We start from the raw sequence: 23,232 nt of genomic DNA, 5'->3' as shown, positions 1-23,232 counted from the left end.
CTTTTCATGCTCCCAGCAGCCTAGAGAAGTAGTATGCCCTAACTAATCTAAATGAACTTTTTGTACCTGCTTGATGGGCCAAGGTGAGGCTATGGACTATCCACAAATTTTCAGTTAGTGAAGATACTCATTTGTGTGTATTTTGTCTTTCCATACACCAATTATGAAAAAACTTCTGGAAATTCAGTTATCATTAGAATTTTAACTCCTCTGTCAAATTGGGTTGAATTGAAAACACACATCCCTGGTTGGGTCTCTGTGTAAGAATGTTCATTCTCCCAGCTGTGCACGCCTCATGTGTTTAGGTACACAGAGCTTTCCAGATATTTTCAGAAAATAGAGAAAACAAATTTGGTACTGCCATTTAAATACTTGAATATAAAAGGATTTATATTCTTATTCCATACTTAGATCAATTACTGCTTAGTGAGTGCTTGATTTTGAGATGTGAGATATTTGCTATGTGAGATCTTTACTTTCAAGAATAACAATTCAATGAACCCATTAAAATGGGGAGAGGAGGAAGCCTGGTAAGTACTCAAATGCCGATCTTTTTGTTTTGTTTCTGGTGTGAATCTGCAGTATTAGATTAAAGGATATAGCAGAGCTGTCTCTTCAAAGCCTGGGCTTGATACATCCATTTGGACAGAAAAAACCTAGTTTGGGGTATACTTGAAGGCTGTAGTAGCTTACAGATATTTTCAGGTAGCTGTGAGGTGCTTAGATTAGGTAACGGAATAAACTAAAGTAAGTTTCATTGAGAAATTAAGAAAGAAGTTTTGACTGAATGTGGTTAAGTATTATAACAGGCTGCCTGGGCAGGTAGTGCAATATTCATCCTTAGAGGTAGTCAGAACTTTACTGCAATGACTGATCAGCCTGGTCTGATGTAGAAGTTGGTCATCCTGCTTTGACCAGGTGGTGGTACCAGGTGACTTCCAGAGATCTCTTCTCTAAAATACTGAGACATAATGTTTTGCTGTGGAGCTTGTTCTATTTGTATTGAAGCAGTTTTGCTGCTTCTGGTGGAAGAGACCAGCTTCTTCCCTTGTTCCCTTGAGGAGGCTGGGATTAATATGCTTCGTTCTTTTTGCTGAAGCCATGCTTACTCCTCTGCATTAGCCAATATTTAGCATTTTAATAATAAGCAATACCAACTGAAGAGGTTTTTTTCCTCTCTAGATTCAAATAGAACTAATAATACAAATATGCAAGTCTTCTAGTGGCTTAAAATTAAATTACATTAACTCCTTCCATGATCACGGTGATTAATAGCAGTTCAGCAAATAACTTCCAGTAAGTAATATAGATAAATTAAGTTTAAAGACTGAAAATTATTTTTCAGCTTCAAAAGAAGAAATTTCCTTATCTTAGAAATTTTCCTGACTTTCAAATCAATACTGGGAGGGAGTTCTGAAAGCCGTGAAAAAGTTGAGCTTATTAAAATGTTGTTAGTTGTTTGCAAGTTGCCTAAGGGCTTTTCTTCAAATGTATGAAATATGCTTGGTTTCCAGGGGTGGTGAGGAAAAAGCCAGTCAAGTCTCTCTGCATTTCCCTAGGTTCATGGGGGAGGAAAGAATTAAGATCATAGTCATAGAGCATTTGACATTTCTATAGGAAAGAGACAACCTAAAGTAAAAAGATTAAACCATTGAAAAAGTAGTTTGAACAAGGAAAATATATGCAGGATGTTAGAAAAATGTATCATAAAGCAATCAACAGAGGTGAAAAAGATTCATTAAGAAAAATTGAAGAAAATTTGTGTGATTAACAGAAAGAGGAAGAAAAAGCAGAGAAAGTAAAAACCAGTGTGTGTACTTTCAGTGTCTGGTATCCAGGTTAATGATTTGCTCTCTTGGGGTTTTTTTGGAGGCTTCTTCAGAATGTTAGGAATTTCAGAGCTTACCAAGACCTGAGAGAATGATAAAAGTAAATGTCTGTATAGCTGCATGTATAAATGCATACCAGATTCCTTAACAGGTAACTTGAAAAAGCAAGTGGCTGCATGTGTTGATTACTGTGAAAATATTCTTACAGTAACAACAGAAACCAGAGGCAGTTCCATGACATTAGTGGTGAATAGCTGCAGTTTCTCAGGTTGATGTGCAGCAGGGGGACCCAGTGGTTACTCTTTGGGTTGTATCTTTATAGCTTTGGGACTTCTTCATTTACTTTTAGAAATAGTCAGAAATAAGCCTGGGTTGCAGATGGCCAGATTTAATAACAAACTCTTCAATTAAAACATTCTGTATTTCCTTTCTTGCTGTGGAAGGCCTTTGCAGTATCTTTAAGTCCATGACCTGCTCTGCATCTTCATCCACCTCCTTTTTCTGATCAAAGGCAGGAGGTCTTGGGCTTCAGCCACACTTGTGGCTGCACTAAACAGGTTTTGTCTTCCCAGTAGTGCAGGGTTTTCAGGCAGAGAACCACTTTTCCTTCCAAGTAGAGTATTTCTTTGTTGTTACCGTACATTGATGAGCATGTCTGATCAATATATGTAGCAGTAATAAAGTGCTTAACATCTACTTAAACATGTTCTCATAAATTTGGTTCTTCATTGCTGGCAATTTACTTCCCATGTGGTTCATCACACGTTTGTATTCTTCAAAGACACCACAGAAGACCAGTATTTTAATCCTTGTAAATTAGTTGACTAAAAATGTATTAATACCACTTGATATGCATAAAGATATATTAAAAGTCAAATTTAAAAATAATTAATGTTAATATTAAATATTAAAATGGATTTCAAGTTGCCACTGTTACTGAACTAAAAAAAAAACCTGTTGATTTTAGTTCACTGCTCTAATTACTTTTATTCAAACACTTGATATAGATAAGATATATATTAAGATACATTTTAAAAACTTTATGCACTTTCTAAATTTCTCAGATGAAGTAGTTAACTGAATTTGAATGTATAAACTAATCTGAAACACAATTCTAAAATCTATAGAAGGAACTTACAGTTGTCAGTAGCTCATTCATTATTTCAAAACACTTGTTCTGTTTATTAGTGATTTCCCCAATTAATGGCTGCATCTGTCTTTAAAACATGGGCAACAACCACGTTCTTATAAATTTGTCTGATTAAAATTCTTCCAAGGGATTATTTAAAGTTGATCTATTTCTTTATTAAAATTTCTCATTTAGTTTTAAGTAACTTTATTCTTCAAAAGCCCTTTTAATTTTAATTAGAATGCAGTGTACTTTTAAGAAAAATGCACAAAATTTTCAAGTCTCTGTCTTTTATATTGAGTACATAAGAACAGAGCAGTTTTCAGAAATGACTTCTGGGGAAGGGAAGTTGGAGCAGAGGCTGAGGACTGTGGGTTGGGAAGCAGAGGAGGCAGGGGCTGCCTGTCTGTGTTGAGCACTGATGTAGCTCCTGGCAGAGCTGGAAGGACAGGAGGGAGGTTTTAAACCAGGAGTCTGGGAACATGCTGTGATTTTTAGGAACCAGTTCTGCTAGATGGAGCTACCTCTAACATGCCTGGTCTTTGGAGATCACAGCCTTAATACATAAAAAAGCACTGTAGGGAGAATTATGGTTACAGTGCCAAACACAGAGTTTGGAGAAGCATTTAAGATACTTTCTTTGCACTCATACAGTTTTTCTGATTTTTGAAAAAGTTATTTTGTTTTTGAAGAGCAAGTGCTAGTATTGTATTCAAGCTGTGTCAGTTGTACTGAGGTTTAATGCACATAACAGAGCATGTTAAATCATTATGAAAGTTTGTGATAGGCAGAAAGGTGAAATGTTCTTACTGGAGTAGGGGATTTTGCTGTATCTGCATCCTAAGCAAGAAAAAGTAATTTAGAACTACCACATAAAAATGTCAAGGTATGACTTTTTCATAAGGAAGGCATATCTAACATAAAGAGCTCTGGTACAACTTTCATCTTTGATGGAAAGAGTCCAGTGGCATCAGCACCAGCAGGGAGGCAGGTAAAGGGGCTCTTCTGACTAAGATTCATCTTACTTAAATATTGAATTTCTTGGAGTTTACAAGCATGGTTCACAGTAGCTACAAAGAAATGCCTCTAGCACTGTGTTTCTGCTAGGACAAATCCCTTTAAAGGATAATGTAGTCTGGAATAGAAATGTTTTTATGGGCAACACCTATATTATGAACTCAAAGCTATCAAACAACTTGACTGCTATAGGCCATATTGGACCTTCCTTTGTGGAGAAAGACAGGATACAAGTAAGTAAAAAAATTGTAGGCATATTTTGGCTTTTGTGTTTGTCTTCTTACACTTACTGCTGTCTCTGCATTTCATAGAGCTGTTTCTTTATGGGTCACACAAATCTTTTCTTAGATCAGAAGACTAAATGAAATTATATCTGTATCCTGGCATTGAGTTGCAAGCAGGTTAACTCGGGTTTTAGTGATTAGTAACACTGCAGTGTCACGCACAGAACATTTTGAAGATTTATCCATGTTAATATTCATATTTGAAGCGTGCTTTCAAGTAGACTTAGATTTCTAACCTAGTGAGATTTTTTATATCCTGTGCTTCTTTGAAATGCATTTTATAGTCTTAAGTTATTTTCTGTGACGGGAAGAAGCAGTGCTTTGAATAATTTATATTTTTGATCAAAGGCTGGATATGATACATTGTCAGGCACTGTTCTAACAATTTCTTTTATTATTAGCCTTTTCAATTTTTATTTATTTTATTAAAATGAAGTTTAATTTTAAACAGAAAACCATTTAAGTGTTGTCCTGTCTGTAACAGTTGTTCACATTTGTAGAAATCTACAATGTATGCAGTGTATGATGGGGCAGAGCAGAAGACAAAATCAGAACTTGAAGTCCCATCAGCTTTTTTTTCATCAGTGTCTTACACTGCAGTGAAGTTAGGAGAATGTTCCACCCTTACTCTGATATTTTTTTGAATGTTGTAACTTTGTAATGCAGTAAAATGCACATTACAGAGCAGTTTGTATGTTTAGAAGTCTATGATGCCGTCATTCTCAAGGCTGGATAAACAGGCTAGAAGTGATCCAGGATCTTGAACAAGCTCACCAGTGTGTGATAGCTCATTTGTTGCTCCTGTGTATTATTTTGCCCCACCAGCTCCGTGCAGTTTGCAGGTGGAGGTTAGGAAATGGTGGAGAGGAAGCTTTGCTGTGCCCAGAGTCTCTGGGTGCTGCATTTCAGTGCACAGTACACTGCACTTACACCTTTGAAGGTTATGTGAGATTTGTGTATGTATGTTTCTTAGCTGTACTGCAGAGTGACAACTGCAAGTGTCATGGAAAAGAAGAGATTAATTACATCATCAAGTAGTGTAGTGTCACAAGATCCTAAAACATGATCCTCCCTTTGCCTGTCCTGTTCCCAGGGGGAAGATGCAGCAGTGTGAATGTCTGAGAGCTGCAGCTCTGAGGGTGGGGACATAAACCTTGGAGCAAGATGTTCTTTAGGCCTATCCTTAGTTCTCTCTTGTTCATTTACTCAGTATTTATTAACCAGGAAAAACAGCAATGAAGCATCCTGTGAGTTCAGGGCCTTCATTTGCCCTCTTAATAACTAAGGTGGATGGAAGCCAAGTCTTTCCATGCTTGACTCCCATTCCCATACCCAGCAGCTTTAAAATGGACACTAATGAGTCTTGAAGTGCTGCTGCTGAATTGTAGTACTGCAGTAAAGGATACAGTTAGGTATCCTAGGTGGAGGCAATTAAAAACTGTTTTGTGCAGTAATCCCAAACTTCCTCCAGATTTTCCTATTCTCTTCCCTGGGTACTCAAACTTCTGTCAAAGAAGAGTTCTGCCTACAGTCTTAGGAAGTAAAAATGCAAGAGTGAAGTGATTTTTTTTTTTCCCCTCCATTCTTTGTGCAGTTCAGGTATTACCTGTAAGATGAAAGCAGGCTACTATGGAGTTTTACATTACAAAAATAATGAAATTGTAGTCTGTTCTTGCTTTGAATAAAAATCTTTGCCTACAGAAACTGAACAAAAGACAAAGATGCTGTTTCTTTGAGAATACAGTTATCTGTTTTGGATTTTATATGGTATGTGCTTCTCATAAATCTCGTAATGCAATCCATCTTAATAAATAAAGAGGGAAAATGTATTTCATGTCACTTTTAGTATAAAAGGTTGTATGCCTGTAGAAATGCTTCATTGTTAGTTTACAGAGAATTATACTGCTTTAAAAGATGCCAGACATGCACAAAATGTTCTTCTTTCTGTTCTGAGCTAGAAGAAGCCATGCTTTAAGGGTTCCTTGGATTTCTCATCTAATAAACTTAAAAAACATTGCATTCAGTGCTCAGGGTGATCAGACACTGATCATAAAATACCATAAAGACTTTAAACATGTGGAATGTCCCTCAAGATAAGAGGGATTTATAACATCAATTGGGAAAGATACTGTAGTCATTCAACAGAATCAGAAAGACAATATTTGTACATATGCAGTACAAAGGCTTTTGCTTTAAATATTAAGTAGAATTACCTGTTCTCTGAGCAGGTAAGGATCTCCTAAATGTGAATACAGACTGTTTTGTAATGTCTCTAGCAAAGTATTAAAATTACCTTTCAGTTTATGCTGGGAAGAAAATGTAGAAAGAGAGAGAGGGGTGGATGGAGGAGCTGTTTCAGTTGTGCAGGATTCTTCTTGGTTAAATCAGAAATATCTATAATGTGCTGTTATTCTAGCACTGGGTCTTGTTTCTTGTGAACAGTCTGTACAGATCAGCACTGTTTAACTTGGGCATTACTGAAATACTCTCTGAAGACCACATATTAAATAAAGCACTGCTCTGTGATTTCAGTGTTTAGGTAAATTGTGTATTTCTCAGGATATTCTTTTACTTGTATCCAGGAGAAGCATAGTTGCATTACTTTGCTGCACTGGACAGTGCACTGGGTGTGCTCTATTAACTGGATGAGGAAATCTGCAGGTCTGCTATTTTCAGTACAGTAGGTTCAAATTTCACAGGTATTTAATTGGCACTTGTCTAAATGACATAGTGATGTTACAGTGATGTAGAGTGATGCAGAGGGCTATATCTGCAAGAGATTTTAATCAAGTTTTTCTGGACATGTTTCAAGCAAGGTACAAAAGGACACTAATATTCTTATCACTCTACAGCTCGTGTTTGCTAGGTTTGACAGGAAGCCCAAGAATCTCTTCAAAGACACTCTGAGTTTTCTGGTCAGATTTCTTTTCCTTAGAAAAACAAAATTTAAAAATGAAATTTTTAAACTAAATTTTAAAATTAATTTTTTATTGTGACCTCCATTTTTTTATTAATAACTGAATGTGTAAAAGCTTCTGCTGGTCCTGACTGGCTGCTGCCTTATCTTGCCAACACTGACCCTCACACAGAGCCTTGCTGTAATCTGTGTCAGTGCAAGTGATAGTTTGTTCACAGCTCTTCTGTCTGTATTTGGTTCATACCTTGAGGATTTAGAGCCAAGGTGGTGAACAGAAAGAGATTTCTTGTTGGTAAAACTGTGTATGATAAAGCTGAAGGAGATAGGTATAGATGTTCTCATCTCGTACAGTAACCACAGAGCATATTCCACATGAGGCAGATGATGTTCATCATTTTTGTTCTGGATGTTCTTCACAAAGAAGAAAACGGTTATTTTCTTCTGAATGCATGCATTCACAAAGCACTTTAATAATATAATCAAGAAAGAATGATGTTTAAGTCTGCTGCTGTTGAGAAACTGAGGGCTACTTGGAACATGATGCAGCCCCGTTTCTATTCTGTAAAAGCTTGTTTGGATGGATGTTCGTGTCATTTACTGAAATTTAATTTGCAAACAAGGTTTACTTTAGCTGTGTTTTGAAGTAGTAATGCATACAGAGATCAAAAAAACCAAGAGATTTTGGAGTTATTACTGCTCTTCCATGAGACTGTGAATCTATAAAAAAATTACTTCAGAAAATTAGAAAATTGCATATTAAGTATGTTCAGCCATGCATAAAATTATTCTTGTTGTGGTTATTAAGCCGTCAGCATTTTGGTTTTCTGAACACATGAATGAGAGAAGCTTTCTTCAGAAAATTCTAACCAGTTACACCACTGCTTTCCTGCCCTACCTGGAAAAGAGAAAATATCTTTATATTGATTATATGTGGTTGGAAGATCTGCTGTTAAGTTACAAAATAAGTTAGCAGGGTATCTCTAGAATAAAATTATTAACTCAGATATCTGCTATAATCTTGGAAGAGGAGATTACCTTGTATACTTCAGTTATAAATATAATTATTGTTGTCATATTTTGCCTATAAAACTCTTGAGCAGTTGTCAAAGAGATGTAAACTTTTTTTTGGTTGTATTTTTTGTCAAAAATACAAAAGCCAGACAGCATGCTTCATGGTACAGGAATGAAGACAAATTCTGACCAAAAGAAACAAGCAAATGGAGTAACACTTGCTCCAGAGGACACCTTGCCTTTTCTTAAATGCTACTGCTCAGGACATTGTCCAGATGATGCTATTAACAACACGTGCATGTAAGTGCTGCATCCAGGATAGAGAGGCTCTTTGAAGAATATAATTTTGGATTTTGAGAGAGCAAACTACCTCTGGAGGCTGACCAAGGTTCTCTCAGGAGATCTGACCATAATTGATTATGTTCTGAGAGTGCTAAAGCTCTTGGTCATCTCTGTTTTCACCACACCATAGAATAATTTACAACTGGTCATTTTAAGCCTAGCAACTGCTTTGAAGGACAGAGGTTTTAAGTAACCCTGTGGTATTTTATAGCTGGGTGAGTATTAAGTGACCCAAATCTAAGCCTTCTGACATGACCACCTGTTTGCTTATTTCTTCACCTAGTAGTCAAAAAGGTAGTGTAAACAACATGGCCATTTACTGAGAATTCTTCTTGTTACATGAACTATGAAGGAAAGGCAGGGGAAAATAAAGAAAAGCCTGTGGACATGTAGAGACAGGAGGGAATTTTTTGATAGGTATAAGAATCCTAACAGACTCATGCATAGATTAGGTGCTTGCTTAAGGTAGGAAAGGCAGGGGAAAATAAAGAAAAGCCTGTGGACATGTAGAGACAGGAGGGAAGTTTTATCTTTGATAGGTATAAGAATCCTAATAGACTCATGCATAGGTTAGGTGCTTGCTTAAGGTGGTTTTTTTTTTCATGTCCTGAAACGTTCTTGTTTTTCTTTTTTTCTCCCATTTGCAATTCCATGTTCAAGGCCCTTCTGTTTTCTTCCTTAAGAATTAATATACACACTTGAAAACATATTACTTGCTCCTGCAGTTTGAGTCTTCGCTTTAACATTCAGTCTCTCTAAGGTGTCACTTGGCAGTTCCTGTGGAACCCAAGGAGGCAGAATAAACACTGCTGTCTTTTTAAATGTAAACACAGGCAGTAACTTACAAACAGTTTTGAACTGAGAAAATGTTCCAGTATTTTGTCTTTTAAGCCTCTTGGTATTTATTTATTGGATTTTATTGCCCTCTAGTGTTTGCAGCCTGTATAGGCCTTACTAATTTTTGTCTGACCTAGCAACTGATAGGCCATTATGCTCATAATAAAGCTATTAGTTAAAAAACACACGGTGTCTACGTGCAGGGTACCTTATGGCATTATGCTTTCCACATCTGCATTTCTTTGAATTAGTGTAAATAGATTTTTGGCAAACAAAATTATTTCTAAATTTGTTTTTCTCGGTATCTGTGTTGAGGGAATTAATGAATATTTGTGAGAAAGCATCCCTGTAGTGTTCTGTTTGAGAATACTGTGGGGGCCTTTTGTTCTCAGATTGGATGGTCACCACTCTACTAAAGAATTTTTGTAGAAGTTTTCATTCTAGAATTCTTAATAGGTTCATGGTCAACTAATGCTGAATATTAAATGATAAACATGCTGGTCAAGCACATGTGATATGTTTATTGCAGAACTAATGGGCATTGCTTTGCTATCATTGAGGAGGATGAACATGGAGAACCCACGCTTGCTTCTGGCTGCATGAAGTATGAAGGTTCAGACTTCCAGTGCAAGGTGAAACAATGAGATTTATACCAGTGCCATACTTTCTTTCATGTTTATGCCACTCCCGTTTTTTATATGGCATTCTGGGGATGGTTCTAAAGCAAATACTGCTGCTATGATGAATGTAAGAGAAAAACTTCTAAAGGGATTGCATTTTTTGTCTTAAGAGCAGTATTTATTTAACATATGGTTAACTGGTTTTGACTAAGCTCAAGATTTTTCCCATGTATGAAATAGCAACTTAAGTAGAAACCATCTATTTCTGTGCAACAAGTGACAAACATCTCATGAAATATAAAAAGAATGCAAGATCAAATGTAGGCTCAGAGATTAGATGATGTCTGTCTGCCACTGCAGTGTGATCTCATACGTGAAATGGTGTGGTTGAAGTGCCTTTGAATAAAATAGCTTACAGTTTTGTCTGCTGTGTTGTAGCTGTAGCATCTCCTGTCCCCGTTTTAGCTTCCAAGTCTGAGTGTTCATTGAATTCTCCTTCAACAGGACTCACCTAAAGCACAGTTACGCCGAACAATTGAGTGCTGTCGCACTGATTTCTGCAATCAGGATTTGCAACCAACATTACCACCTCTTGATAGTACAGGTAAACAGCTCCTGTGTGTTCACACTGCTAAGGAATGCTGTGTAGGTTCTGTTCTTCCTGATCAACAGTAAAAATAAGGAGAAAATGTAATTACAGTATTGCACAGGTCTGGTTTTTTCCATACTCAGTAATTTTTATTTGAACATCTGTACTACTCTTTATTTTCTATTTTCAGTTTTCCTTTTCTGCCACTTTCAAGTTAATCTTTTCCTTGATCAATCACTCATGGCATTTTTATTCTTGTTCTTAATATGTTCATCTCTTGACTGCATGTGATCTTCTGATCTGTTTTTATTCTGTTTCCACAGTCTGATCTCTTTTTAAAATGTTTCTCTTAATCTCTGCTGTGCTTTTACCATTATGAATGCCATCATAAAAAAAACTGTTTAGACCTTGTTAACACCTCTTTATTGCAAATTCATTCTCTTCTTTCTGTTGTTCCCAGCAAAAATAGTTTGTTTTCATGTGCTTATTCATTCATTGCCAGGCAAGTTGTACTGGTCTAACTCTTGTTTTATATCTTCTCAGAATCTTAGTGCTCTAAATCCTTAATTTCTTTTCTAACAAACTAGCAAGACTCAACCAAAACCAACAACTCCAAAATCTCAAGCTGAATTTTTTTTTTGTCATTCAAATGAATTTATCTTTGCTTTTGTGGTATAAATACTTACTTTGATACACAATATATGAAACCATACCTAAATAAACTGTTTACAGTATATGTTTAATTAATAGACTTTGGAAACTCTTTTTTCTTTCTATTTTTTCTTTTTCTTTTTTTTTTGTCAAATAGATGGACTTTTTGATGGCAGCATTCGTTGGATGGCAGTGTTGATTTCTATGGCAGTCTGCATAATTGTCATGGTCATCTTACTTAGCTGCTTTTGTTACAAGTAAGAAAGCACTTTCTTTATTGGCAACATTTTTAATTTTGCAAATCAGTGTAAAGAGAACAGTTATTTTGCTAATGTACTCAGTTAATCGTTTGTAGATTGGAAACAGTTGTAACCTGATTTCACATTTCTGTGGGTAGCAGTTTCCATCACTAGGTAAAATGAAATGTTCACAGCAGAGAATTTAAGTGAGTTTGATCCTTCCTCTAGGTACAAAATATTTACAGTTTTGCAAGCTACATATAATTTCGATGCTATAGCAGCGGATAAACAGGAATATCATCATGCTTTTTATGCTTCTAGATCTTCAGTCACTTTCAATAGTTAAATTTCATCTGCTTCTGAGATTTTCTGCTGAGTTTCAAAACTCAGTAATTATCCAGCTGAGCTATGGCAGTTCATTCAGGTGCTTCTGTTAGCACCAGCCCTGTGCTGGAGGTGATCACTGTTCTAGCACTTTCCAAGGCTTGTGTCAGCCTCAGTTGCTGTGGTTCAAGGTTCTGACTGTTCATTTAACCCAAAATCAGCAATGTTGTGCTGGTAACTCTGGCTGAGGGTTGAGTATTAAAAATGGTGTGTTTCCCCCTCACTGATAATCAGCTGACAAACCTGTACATGCATTACAACAGATTCTTAACATTAAAAAGCCATATAAGTTACATTTCAGGAAAAGAAAAAATACAGTAATATCTGCTTCTCTGTTTTTTTCTTTTGAGAAAGTGTGTATATTTAAATGAGCTCCTTTCCTAGAGCAGTTTGCTACATATCTTAAATATTTTGGAGTTCAATTTAACTTCTGTTACTTTTGCAGGCATTACTGTAAGTCAATGGCAAAGAGGCACTGTTATAATCGTGACCTGGAACAAGATGAAGCATTTATTCCAGCTGGGGAGTCATTAAAAGACCTTATTGACCAGTCACAGAGTTCTGGGAGTGGGTCAGGGCTACCACTGTTGGTAAGTCATAAACTTGAGATTTTTCTTCAGTGAATTATTATCTTCACATAGTTAATTAAAATTGTGTGAAATTAGGTATGTTAAAAAATCTGTTTGCATCAGCAGAATTCAAAGCAAACTTAGAACCTGCAGCTATTAAGATAAAAATACAAGAAATGGCTAATGTAAGTATCAAATTGAGTGAACTCAGATTTTACTTTCTTAGTATCCACTGACCATCATTAAAATAGAAAAGCCAGGGAGGGACTTCTTACAAGGGCATGCAAGGGGAAATGGCTTTAAACTGAGAGTAGGTTTAGATGGGATATTAGGAAGAAATTCTTCACTGAGGATGTTGAGGCACTGGAACAGGTTGTCACAGAAGCTGTGGATGCTCCATCCACAGCAGTGTTCAAGACCAGTCTGGATGGGGCTTTGAACAACCTCTTCTAGTGGAAGGTGTCCACACGCATGACAGAGGGGTTGATGATATTTAGGGTCCTTTCCAACTCAAACCGTTTTGTGATTATTATTCAGAATTGTGTTCATTCACCATCCTATATAATACTTGCATAAAAATTAGCCAGTGAGACAGATTACTATAAATCAGAAATAAAATGCAAGAGAACATACCCTTGAGTTGTCTTAAATATTTTTGGGGGTTTTTTATGCCTTGGAGGCAGCAATAATGAGTCCAAAAGTGGAATGTAAAAAATTTCATGGAACAAATTTTACAATGGTATCAAACTTTAGAGTAATCCAAGCTTGAAGCTTGACAAGCAGCCTGGCCAGGTACTTTTATTTAAGTGGTGTGTTTCCCTCCTCCATCTTTTACCCTTTTTTTTTTCTTTTTTCTTTTTCTTTTTTTTTTCCTTAGGTTCAGCGCACTATTGCCAAACAAATTCAGATGGTGAGGCAAGTTGGAAAAGGCCGATATGGTGAAGTGTGGATGGGCAAATGGAGGGGTGAAAAAGTGGCAGTCAAAGTGTTTTTCACCACAGAAGAAGCCAGCTGGTTCAGAGAAACAGAGATTTACCAAACTGTTCTCATGCGACATGAAAACATCCTCGGTAAGGCAGCAGAACATTGCTCAGCTTCTGTAGGGTGGAGCAGGAGCTCTTAGTGGGTGGCATGAGGGGTCTAAGGTAGCTCCTGTGGAATCACCAGATGGGTTATTCCCTTAATGTGCTCTAATAAAATGTTACTCAAAGTGTAGAATTTTTCTGCTTTTGGTTGGAAATATATCTGCAGTCTCCTTGCTGGAAGGTTGGACTGGTAACCTCACAGTTAGAATCAGAGGTTCTACATGGTGAGTTTTCATAAGGAGAGCATGTGTTTTCTGCTACAGTACAAGAAAGTACAGCTTTAGGAATTATCACTAAATCTACTGCACAAAAATTTTATGTACCTTGGTTTATTCATTTCATAGGTTTCATAGCAGCAGATATTAAAGGCACTGGCTCCTGGACACAACTTTACTTGATCACGGATTATCATGAAAACGGATCATTGTATGATTTTCTGAAGTGCACTACTCTGGACAACAGGGCTCTGCTCAAACTGGCCTATTCTGCTGCATGTGGCCTGTGCCACCTGCACACAGAAATCTATGGGACACAAGGCAAGCCTGCAATTGCACACAGGGACCTGAAGAGTAAAAACATCTTGATAAAGAAAAATGGAACCTGCTGCATTGCAGACTTGGGTCTTGCAGTCAAGTTTAACAGGTAACAAATCCTCTGTCATGGGAAAACTTTAATGTAATTTTTTTATTTAATGCACCAGATACACAGTTTAAAAAGGCAGATGGAATGATTTGGTTGTGTGCTTTTGGGATTTTTTTCCCAGTTTTGAGGGTAAAATGTAGTTCTTGAAAGCTGACAAACATCATGATGAAAATAGGTTGTTAAGAAACAATAAAAATACTCTTATGGAAAATAAAAGTTTTGTAGAGGAAATGTAGACTAATTTTTTTATTCAAAACTAGCCTTTCATAGTAATTGCAATTGTGTAAATTCTTTTGTAGGAAATTTGAACAGCATATAGGTAGTTGAAACTTAATTGAAGATGTGTTACTTTAATAATATAGTTAAATACCTTTATTAGTTTAAGTTCTATGGAGACAGAGACTTGTCTTCTTAGTGGTCGTGCCATACAGGATTTCACACCTTGTAACAGTCCACAATTCAGTAACTTGCTAATGTTTTCATATAGTGACACAAATGAAGTTGACGTTCCTTTGAACACCAGAGTGGGAACAAAACGTTACATGGCTCCAGAAGTCCTGGATGAAAGCCTGAATAAAAACCATTTCCAGCCATACATCATGGCTGACATCTACAGTTTTGGGCTGATCATCTGGGAAATGGCTCGGCGATGTGTCACAGGAGGTAAACTTTTAAATATTCTGGATAAAATCTACCAGGCCCTTCCCTCACTCTAGCAATGCTTCCCCAGGAAATAATATAATTAGCTTGCTGTGTCATTAGGTTTTTATTCTTTAAAAGCAATAGTAATAGTCTGACAAATATTTTTGTGACTCATCCTGGCTTTTCTTTTACTCTGCTTTTGTATCCTTATGCATCTTCACCTGTATTCTTCTTCCATCTTATATGTCTCTGTGCTTCTTTGTAGTATGTAGTAAATTAGAAAACGCTAAAGCTAGCATTTAGTATCAAAATCAAAGGCACTGCAAGGAATCATCATAGCTACTAAAGTTAATAATGATAGTATTGGAACTTTTACGGTAAATTATTGTTGTAGTGAAATTTTCAGATTTTTACCTCAGTAAAACTCAGTGTGTTGAGTTTAACTTGGCAGAAAGTTAATTTTTGTTCCTGGCTGAGGAAGCCTGAGAGTAGATCTGTAGATCAATTTATTTTAATTGTTCCTAATCTTTCACAATTATCTGCAGGTATTGTTGAAGAGTACCAGTTGCCATATTATGACATGGTGCCAAATGATCCATCCTATGAGGACATGAGAGAAGTGGTGTGTGTCAAACGCCTGCGCCCGGTGGTGTCGAACAGATGGAACAGCGATGAAGTGAGTGTGCTCAGAGGAAAAGCTGCTTCAGTTTGCTCAATAATATGGGGTGGCATTTGAGTTTAGTAAATACTAAAATGTTGTCAAGTAGAACCGCATTCCCACATTCTGATACTCTGAAAACCTCACAGCAATAGTAGTAGAAAGACATGCTTGAGATCAATTCAAAATTCTGTACTTTTTAATGTATCTTTTCAGTGATCTGGGGGGAAGATACCCTTAAGCAGCATGCAGGTATATGACTACTGCTCTACTTGAGATCACGTGTTTTAGAGAGTGGAATATATTCAGAGTTTAATTGGAGCTCAAACTTAAATTATTTTTTAATTCATTTTATTAGTCTTAATAGATATAGCTTATTGGTTTGTGTCATAAGATATTTCCTGAAAGATGAAGCAGTTCCTTTGTGGATTTCCTCTTCCCTTTTTTCCTTTTTTACTGTTACATCCCAGGACAATCTGTGATATAAGTAAAATACTCTCATTTATACGTGTTTTTGAAGGGCCACAGCTTGAATACAGTAAACAAGACATAACTATTTCACAAAGCAAATTACATATGCCATATCCATTCTTCCCCAAGTCATTGACTTCTATGGATTACCAGTTTTCTCTTTTTTTTTTTTCTTTTTTTTTTTTTAACTGCTGAAAGAACTGTTGTCATGTCTTTGTTTTCCCTGAAAGAATTCTCTATGGTTTTGCAGCCATATATGTGGAGATATTTCTGTTTATTGCTGCCACATTTGTACCACTGTTCTTGAGATGTACAGAGAAGTTCTGGTAATGCATCACTGAGAGACTAAATCAACACTTCCATTAGTTCCAGCTACTGTCACTAGGCAGTGAGGGAGTGGGATAAGGATTGGCATGTGGATGTTTGGTTTGGGGTATTTTGGGGTTTTTCCTTCAGTAGATCTCTTTATAATAGTTTTCTACCAACAATTTTGCAAAATATTTGGAAGCTGCACATTTTTGAACTTGAAAGTTCTGTAATTTGAATTTGACAGCGAATCAGAATTATAACTTTAAGCGTAGCAATTGTTACAATAATGTGCCTTTTGTTTTTCCTTCTGCAGTGTTTAAGAGCAATATTGAAGTTGATGTCTGAGTGCTGGGCTCATAATCCTGCCTCAAGGCTCACTGCCTTGAGGATCAAGAAGACACTTGCCAAGATGGTGGAATCACAAGATGTAAAGATTTGACATAGGAAATTGACTTTGGAGAGCAAAGCTGGACTCCCTAGATCTTTTCACTCAAACGTGGGTGAGGAAGATAAAAATAGAGAAGAGGAAATAACTGAGATTCAGTATATTTTCTCAGCACACTTCTACAGGCTGCTAATGAAATCTTTCAGTACTTCATGGACCATGATACTGAGAGCCTCTATACACTACGTGCTACATATATGGACAGCCTTGAGAAAATACACGTTTTGTTTTGGTTTGAGCTGCATTGAGACTTCAATCATACTTAGTGAGTCTCCAGTAAAACTCTGGGTACTGAATTGAATGTTCAGATTACAGTGCTTTCTGTGAAAGCCTAACAAGCTATATGGATTCAACAGAGATGGAGAATATAAGCTTTTTTTTTTTTTGTCTTCTACCTGATAAAACCTAGTCAATCCATACCAAGTTTTGGTGAAACAGCCTGTAGGTTATTAATCTGTTTGTAATACTACTCAGTTAAACAGTTCTTTATGCCTTTATGTGTGTGCCAGGATTATTTTGCTGTCATTTGGAATATATAAGAAACCATTTAAATGAACAAAGTTTTATGGTCAGGGCTCCGTGCGTTTTGTGGCTCCACAATCAGAGATTTGCTACTGAATCTTTTGCCATTAAGTTATCTTCAGAAATCTCAGTTTTAATTTTTTTGGTTTTATTTGGTCACAAGGAGAACTGCAAAAATGTGAACCATTAAGTAATTTAGAAATGCCTGCCTAAATCTGTAAGGAGCTTGAAACAATCTCTTCTAGAGATGTAGGCTGCTTTGGTCATCTCACTTGCAGTCTAGAGAGAGCTTCATAATTGGATCCCTGAAATTTGTCATATTTTTTTTCACAGTGCCACATGCAACCAGCATTTTTGCCATAGAATACTTTACATCTTAGCAGAAAGACTGATGGTGATGTGTGTTGCCTTCCTGCAGTATTAGGACTCTGATAGTGTCTGTCAGGCTCTGAATTTCTTCCCACAAAGGAAGGGATTTGTCAGCTGTACCATGTGCTCTTTCATCATTTGACAAAACTAGGCAGAAGGTGAGTTTTGAAAGGCTTGAGAACAAGTCTGGTGTACAGACACAAAAGAGGGAAGGCAGGAAGCTCTGGGTGCTCTGAAGATCAGAGAATGCAGAAAAAGGTCGAGACCAGGAGAAGTGTGAACTGTTGAAGATCAGATCCACAGCGTGCAGATTTGGAGCTGGGTTGCTCTGATGTAGACACAGGAGGCCACATCTGTGGGCCACTTAGTGGAAGTGAAGATTTGAGACAAGGTAAATCAGTGGGTGTTGTAAGTTCTAGTTAAGTTTGGGAGGAATGGCATTGAAATTAAATCACGAAGATACAGTAAGTTAGCACAATTGCAAAACTTGGCTTTATTGTGCCAACTGTTGGACCTGAACGAGAAACTGAAGTTCCCCCAATTTCACCACTGACCCACACAAGGTGTATAGAAGCCAGAACCCTCCATGAGGTTACTGTAAAGTAGAATTATTGATTTATAACTCCTTTGGCACTTCTTCTTGGAAGTTAGAAAATAGTACCATAACTCAAGTTGAAGCTTCAAAGCATGAATTGTCTGAAGATTGAACACACAGTATTGGAACCATTGAATCTATTTGATAATTTTAAGTGCCTATAATTTTGTACTGTAAATCTTGTTCTAGATAACTTTAAAAAGGGAAGTTATTTATACAGTGTGTTTTGTGCTTTAGTAAAAAAAAATACAATAAATAACTAGTCCTAAGTACATCTGTACAATTAGATATACGCACACACACACGCCATAGTTGAGATTTGAAGAAAAAAGTTAAGAATAATACCAGAACTGATGAAATTGTTAAAACTTCAGATTGATTTATGCCAGATTATTTGTTGTCTTAAAAAATTTACATAGAGATTGTTTTGATGTGTTTAAATTTCCCTTGAAAATACAACTGATACAAAGCAATGTAACACAGAAGCAATGTGATTTGTGAACAATTACAACCTTTTAGCATGTTACCTTTTTGTTTTAATCCTGTAGTTCCCATAATGTAAATGGTCAGGCAAAAGATTGCAGTATTTTTATTTTCTATTGTGATGTACAGACTTTATTTAACAGTTCTACATATTTTATAGAAAACTAGCTATTTCAAGGGACTTTTTTTTTAAAATAAAGTCATTACTTTTGTTTAGTAATGCCTTTAAGTATTAATATGTATTCTGGCCGAGAAGTTCATAGGTATGTCAACTTTAACTTATTTGAAAACAGCAAGAGAATTATGATATTGTGCCACAATCCTCATGATAAAGGGCTTTTAAAAAATGTTTCTCCGTCCATTGCCAAGAAATTTATGATGATTTGAAATTGTTAGTCATGTCTTCGCACATAATTTTTGCACAGGTAGTTGGAAAACTTTTGGTATAAGCCAAAAAAAGTAAGGGATAAGCTCTTTTTTCCTTCTCTAGAATTTTTATCAATAAGAAGGAAAAAATGTTTATGTAGATACCCTGCTAGCTTAAACTTTCAGAGCATGGAGATCTGTCTAAATTAACCCCATCCTATGTAGAACATTTTGTCATTTCTTCTAGAATTTGCCACATCTTCATTAACTGTAAACATGTTTTGTGAATTATTTTTTTTTAGTTCATTTTTCCCAGCTCTTCAGGAAGCCCCTTCTGGAAGTATGAATTTCAATAATATGTAAATTTTCCCTTATTTTCTTTTCCATTGTTTAGGTATTTGCAAGGCAGCAATAGGATGGTTAGACACCTTAGGACCTAAATTGATTTTCAAGTTACTTTAACATAGAGCCAACTGCTGCAAAGATGGTTTTTTGAGAGAGAAAAAAAATCTTTTTTGCCTTAAACCTAATTTATCAGCACTTCAATTACTCTGTTCATACTCAAATGTATCATGGATGTGTAGTTTTTGCTGTGCTGAACAGCAGCTTCCTTGATTCTGATAATCAACAAAACATTAACACTAAAGGATGTCTACATTGATACTTAAATCATTTGGGGGGAAAATGTGCTCTAAGCCAGCCCATTAATTTTTACTTAACTAAGCATAATTAATGCAGACTCCAAAGGTAAGTTGTTGCTTTATGCAATCCTGTAGTGTTCAGAAGCCTTTAAGGTCAGAGAGAGTAATAAGATTCTTCTATTGGACTGTGATTAATCTCATTTTTGGTGGTCAAAATTTTAGGCATTTGTCGTTCAAAAAAATATCTTCCAAAACTGGCAAATGTAGTTCTTTAGGGGTTTTTTTGGTTTGTTTTTTTAATACAAAAATCAGCTGTGTGGAAAATACCTTGGGGAGTATCAAGACTGTGCCTTTGGAAGTTCTTAAACACTCATATGGAGGGATTTTTTTGTTCATTGATTATTGTTCCATTTGATTTTAGATGGAAATAATTGGAGTCACTTCATTCTTATTGTTACAGCAACTAAAAGGAAAGTTTTTGTGTTCCTGGTTAACTTGCAAATTCCACCAGAAATGTGGTATTTCTATAGGGAAAATTAGGCTTACATTCTGAGTTTATTCTGAATTTTTACTTAATGTAATTTTTCCTCAAGAAACAGTTTTCCCAATATCCATCACTTTTTCTGAATTATTTTCTTTAGTAGCCTTCTTTGAGGCCTTGAATGAAATGTAAAATTAATATTTTAAGTTACCTCCATAGTAGTCTAGAATCAAATTTTAGATCTTGATCTAAATGACCATTTGAATGTGTTTATAAAACAAATCATTTGGATACATTTCATCTATTCTGTCTTAACAGACTGTATTTTAATGGTCTAAAAGTGTTTGAAGAGCAGAGATATAAAGTTAATAAACATTCTTTTGCTATTGCAGATATTTTTAAAGGGAAGTTACATGCTTGTCTTCTGTGAAATATTAAAACGATTTAGCCTTTGCTCACTCTCCTGACAGTGCCTCTGAGTTAAGTCTTTATCCTGTGCCCACAATCTTTATTCCAAGTAGGGGTGATGTCTAAAAGCAGCTGGCAGTGTTGCACAGTAGAGTCCTTATGGAACCATGGTGCTCAGCCTTGGTTGAACAGCAGAAGTAGAGGGCACATTACTTCTGGTTTTTTGACAATGTAATTGTTGCTTTGTGAAATTTTCCTGTTTAATGCAATTCTAGAAGCCCACATCATGTAGTGACATTTGTGCTCCGACATGACATGCCCAAAATGAAATGTACTATATTGTATACAAGAAGAATAAATAACATTGTAGTTAACCTAGGGAAGATGTAAATAAAATATGAAAGAAGAGTGGAACAAGACAAATGGTCACACTCTTGTGTGTGTTATATGCCAGAAGTGTAGAATACTACTTTAAAAATGTAACACACTAATGTATTTTGTACAGCATCTGCTTTAGAAGGTGCCTTATTGAGTTTACCATGAATTGCTTGTTCTGTACACAGATTATGTCCAATGTATCATTTTTAAGTAAATAACCTTATTTTAGTACGCATTAGTAATGTGTTTTGTTACTATAAGATTTTGCCTTAAAAGATGTAATAACTTGGAAATCCTAATACTGTAACTAAATAATTCCCTACTTTTTTATACCTCGTTGATGGCTTTTTTCCCCCCACAGTAAGTTGTTGATTACTGCTTTTATTGTTCAATGATATTGAAAATTATTTGGTGCTCTCTAAGTTCAAGCTCTTTATTCCTTGCACAATATTTAAATTTGGGTGCAACAGTAAAAAACAGTGTTTCCTTCTCCTGATTTTTATCCCTGTGTTACGGCAAAGCCAAAAGCAAGTCAAAATCAAATAATACTTTTGTTTGAACATATGCAAGTTCCCTACATGTTGGTTTTATCCATATAAATTTGCCTCAAGCTTACCAGGTAAAAACAGAAAAAATAAAGGGATGGGGAATTTCGTAATTGCTTTTTGTTCCCTCCGTGTACAACATTCTTGGTGTATAGTATCCAAATTAAGATATTTGAGTTTAATATGTGTATATACTGCTTGTTGCAAAAATATGCAGGTGCTTCTGTATATCCTGCTAAATTTACTCTGGTTTTTATGATTCAAGCAAATGAAGACCAGTCAAGGGGATATCTCACCTGTGAGTACTATGAAGAGAGAGCCAGAATTTGTTTTCTCATTGCAGAAATGCATTGGCTTCTACTCTCCACAGAATCCACCTTTAGTTTACAAGGAGAAAGAAGTAAGATCAGTTTCTGTTCTCTTTTTGCATTTAATCAGGAATAATCTTAAATTTAAATACATATTTTTTACAGTAGCTAGAAAGTAACTGAACACCATAAAAAACTGTTACCAATATATTATAATTATAAGCCTCGTTTTGTTTTCCCTATACAATCAAGTGTTAAATTCTTGCAGCATAGTTCTGGAAAGTGCAGTGGAAAGATCAGCAATATAGTTTCAAACCTTTCTGTCCTTTAACACATAATACCAGGAAATTAGACTGCACAAAGATTTGGTCTCCTTAAACTAGTATCTTGGCAAAGTAAACCTTTTTCCTGTGGTTGTGGCTATTGTGGAATGGAATGTCTTCACTGGGATTTCATGTTAACGTTGCAGGAGGACATGATGGGAATTGTGGGTGAGTGTTTGCACCTGTCCGTGTTGATTGAGCAGCCTTTTCTCTCGGTGCTGCTTCGAGACAGGACCACACGGTGGTGCTGTGTCCTAAAGAAAGGATTTGGGAAAAATGGGGAGTTTTGAGGCGTGAAAATAAGTTCTGCTGCCTGCTAGTATTAAATACCAAATGCTGTCCATTATAAATGGGTGTGTTTGACCATTTGGGAAAGAAACTGGGGAGTTTTGAGACGTAAAAATAGGTTCTACTGCCTGCTAGTATTAAATACCAAATGCTCCATTATAAATGGGTGTGTTTGACCACTGTATAAAATACATTACTGATGAGTTGGCATCAGCATATAAGAGGTGAATCAGCAGTATCCAGTGAAATGTGTAAACACTGCACATGCATGTTTTGTGGGCACACCAAAAAGCAAACTGGGTAGTTAGCAAACTGCATCACGAACTTTTAAATAAATAGCAGAAGTAACACTAAATTCAGAAAAGATCAGATTTAGTTCTGTTAATTTCCTTAATTCCTTCTGCAGTTTTATCTTCACCTTTCCCTGGAACACCACTTTGGTCTTCCTCACTGATGTGAATGCAGTAGATCAGTGTCAGCTGTGAATGTGAGCTCAGAAAGGAGCACTGCTGTGGGCTGACCACCTCCTGAGTGCTTCATGGGGACACCTCCTTGGGCTTCAGGCTCTGCCTTGATGTGGGTATTACCTGCAGAATTCAGGCATTGCTGGATCTAGAGAAAGTAAAATTGTTTATACACGACTCAGTTGGTATTTGAATTTGGAGTACAATGAGGAGATTGTCTTATTAATGGAAAAGGAAACAAAAAACATTAGGAGACTTTAATTTTAAAATGTACTGTAAGATACTGAAATTCATAATGTAGCAGATCAGTAACAAAATAATTCCATGAAGGCACTAAGATGCACAGGTTTCTACCTTATTACAAAGCTTAGTGCCTTGATCTGGAAATACA

The 23,232-nt window shown here is 36.1% G+C and overlaps 1 protein-coding gene across 2 annotated transcripts in view; it reads left to right on the top strand.

Annotated features, from left to right (window-relative positions):
- Positions 1–21,144, top strand: part of BMPR1A (bone morphogenetic protein receptor type 1A) — a 36,810-nt gene extending 15,666 nt beyond the window's left edge. For both annotated transcript variants that reach the window (XM_039719589.1, XM_039719590.1), the window contains 10 exons: positions 8,327–8,487; positions 9,896–9,998; positions 10,491–10,590; positions 11,384–11,483; positions 12,295–12,439; positions 13,296–13,488; positions 13,848–14,145; positions 14,633–14,808; positions 15,333–15,463; positions 16,539–21,144. In XM_039719589.1, the coding sequence (XP_039575523.1) occupies positions 8,327–8,487; positions 9,896–9,998; positions 10,491–10,590; positions 11,384–11,483; positions 12,295–12,439; positions 13,296–13,488; positions 13,848–14,145; positions 14,633–14,808; positions 15,333–15,463; positions 16,539–16,664 (1,533 nt within the window). In that variant the 3' untranslated portion in view covers positions 16,665–21,144. The remainder of the gene's footprint in view (positions 1–8,326; positions 8,488–9,895; positions 9,999–10,490; positions 10,591–11,383; positions 11,484–12,294; positions 12,440–13,295; positions 13,489–13,847; positions 14,146–14,632; positions 14,809–15,332; positions 15,464–16,538) is intronic.
- Positions 21,145–23,232: the final 2,088 nt, after the last annotated feature.

The sequence above is a fragment of the Passer montanus genome, unplaced genomic scaffold, assembly GCF_014805655.1.
Source record: "Passer montanus isolate IOZ18808 unplaced genomic scaffold, ASM1480565v1 scaffold42, whole genome shotgun sequence".
Lineage (NCBI taxonomy): Eukaryota > Metazoa > Chordata > Aves > Passeriformes > Passeridae > Passer > Passer montanus.
This window is presented reverse-complemented; position numbering and strand designations above follow the sequence as displayed.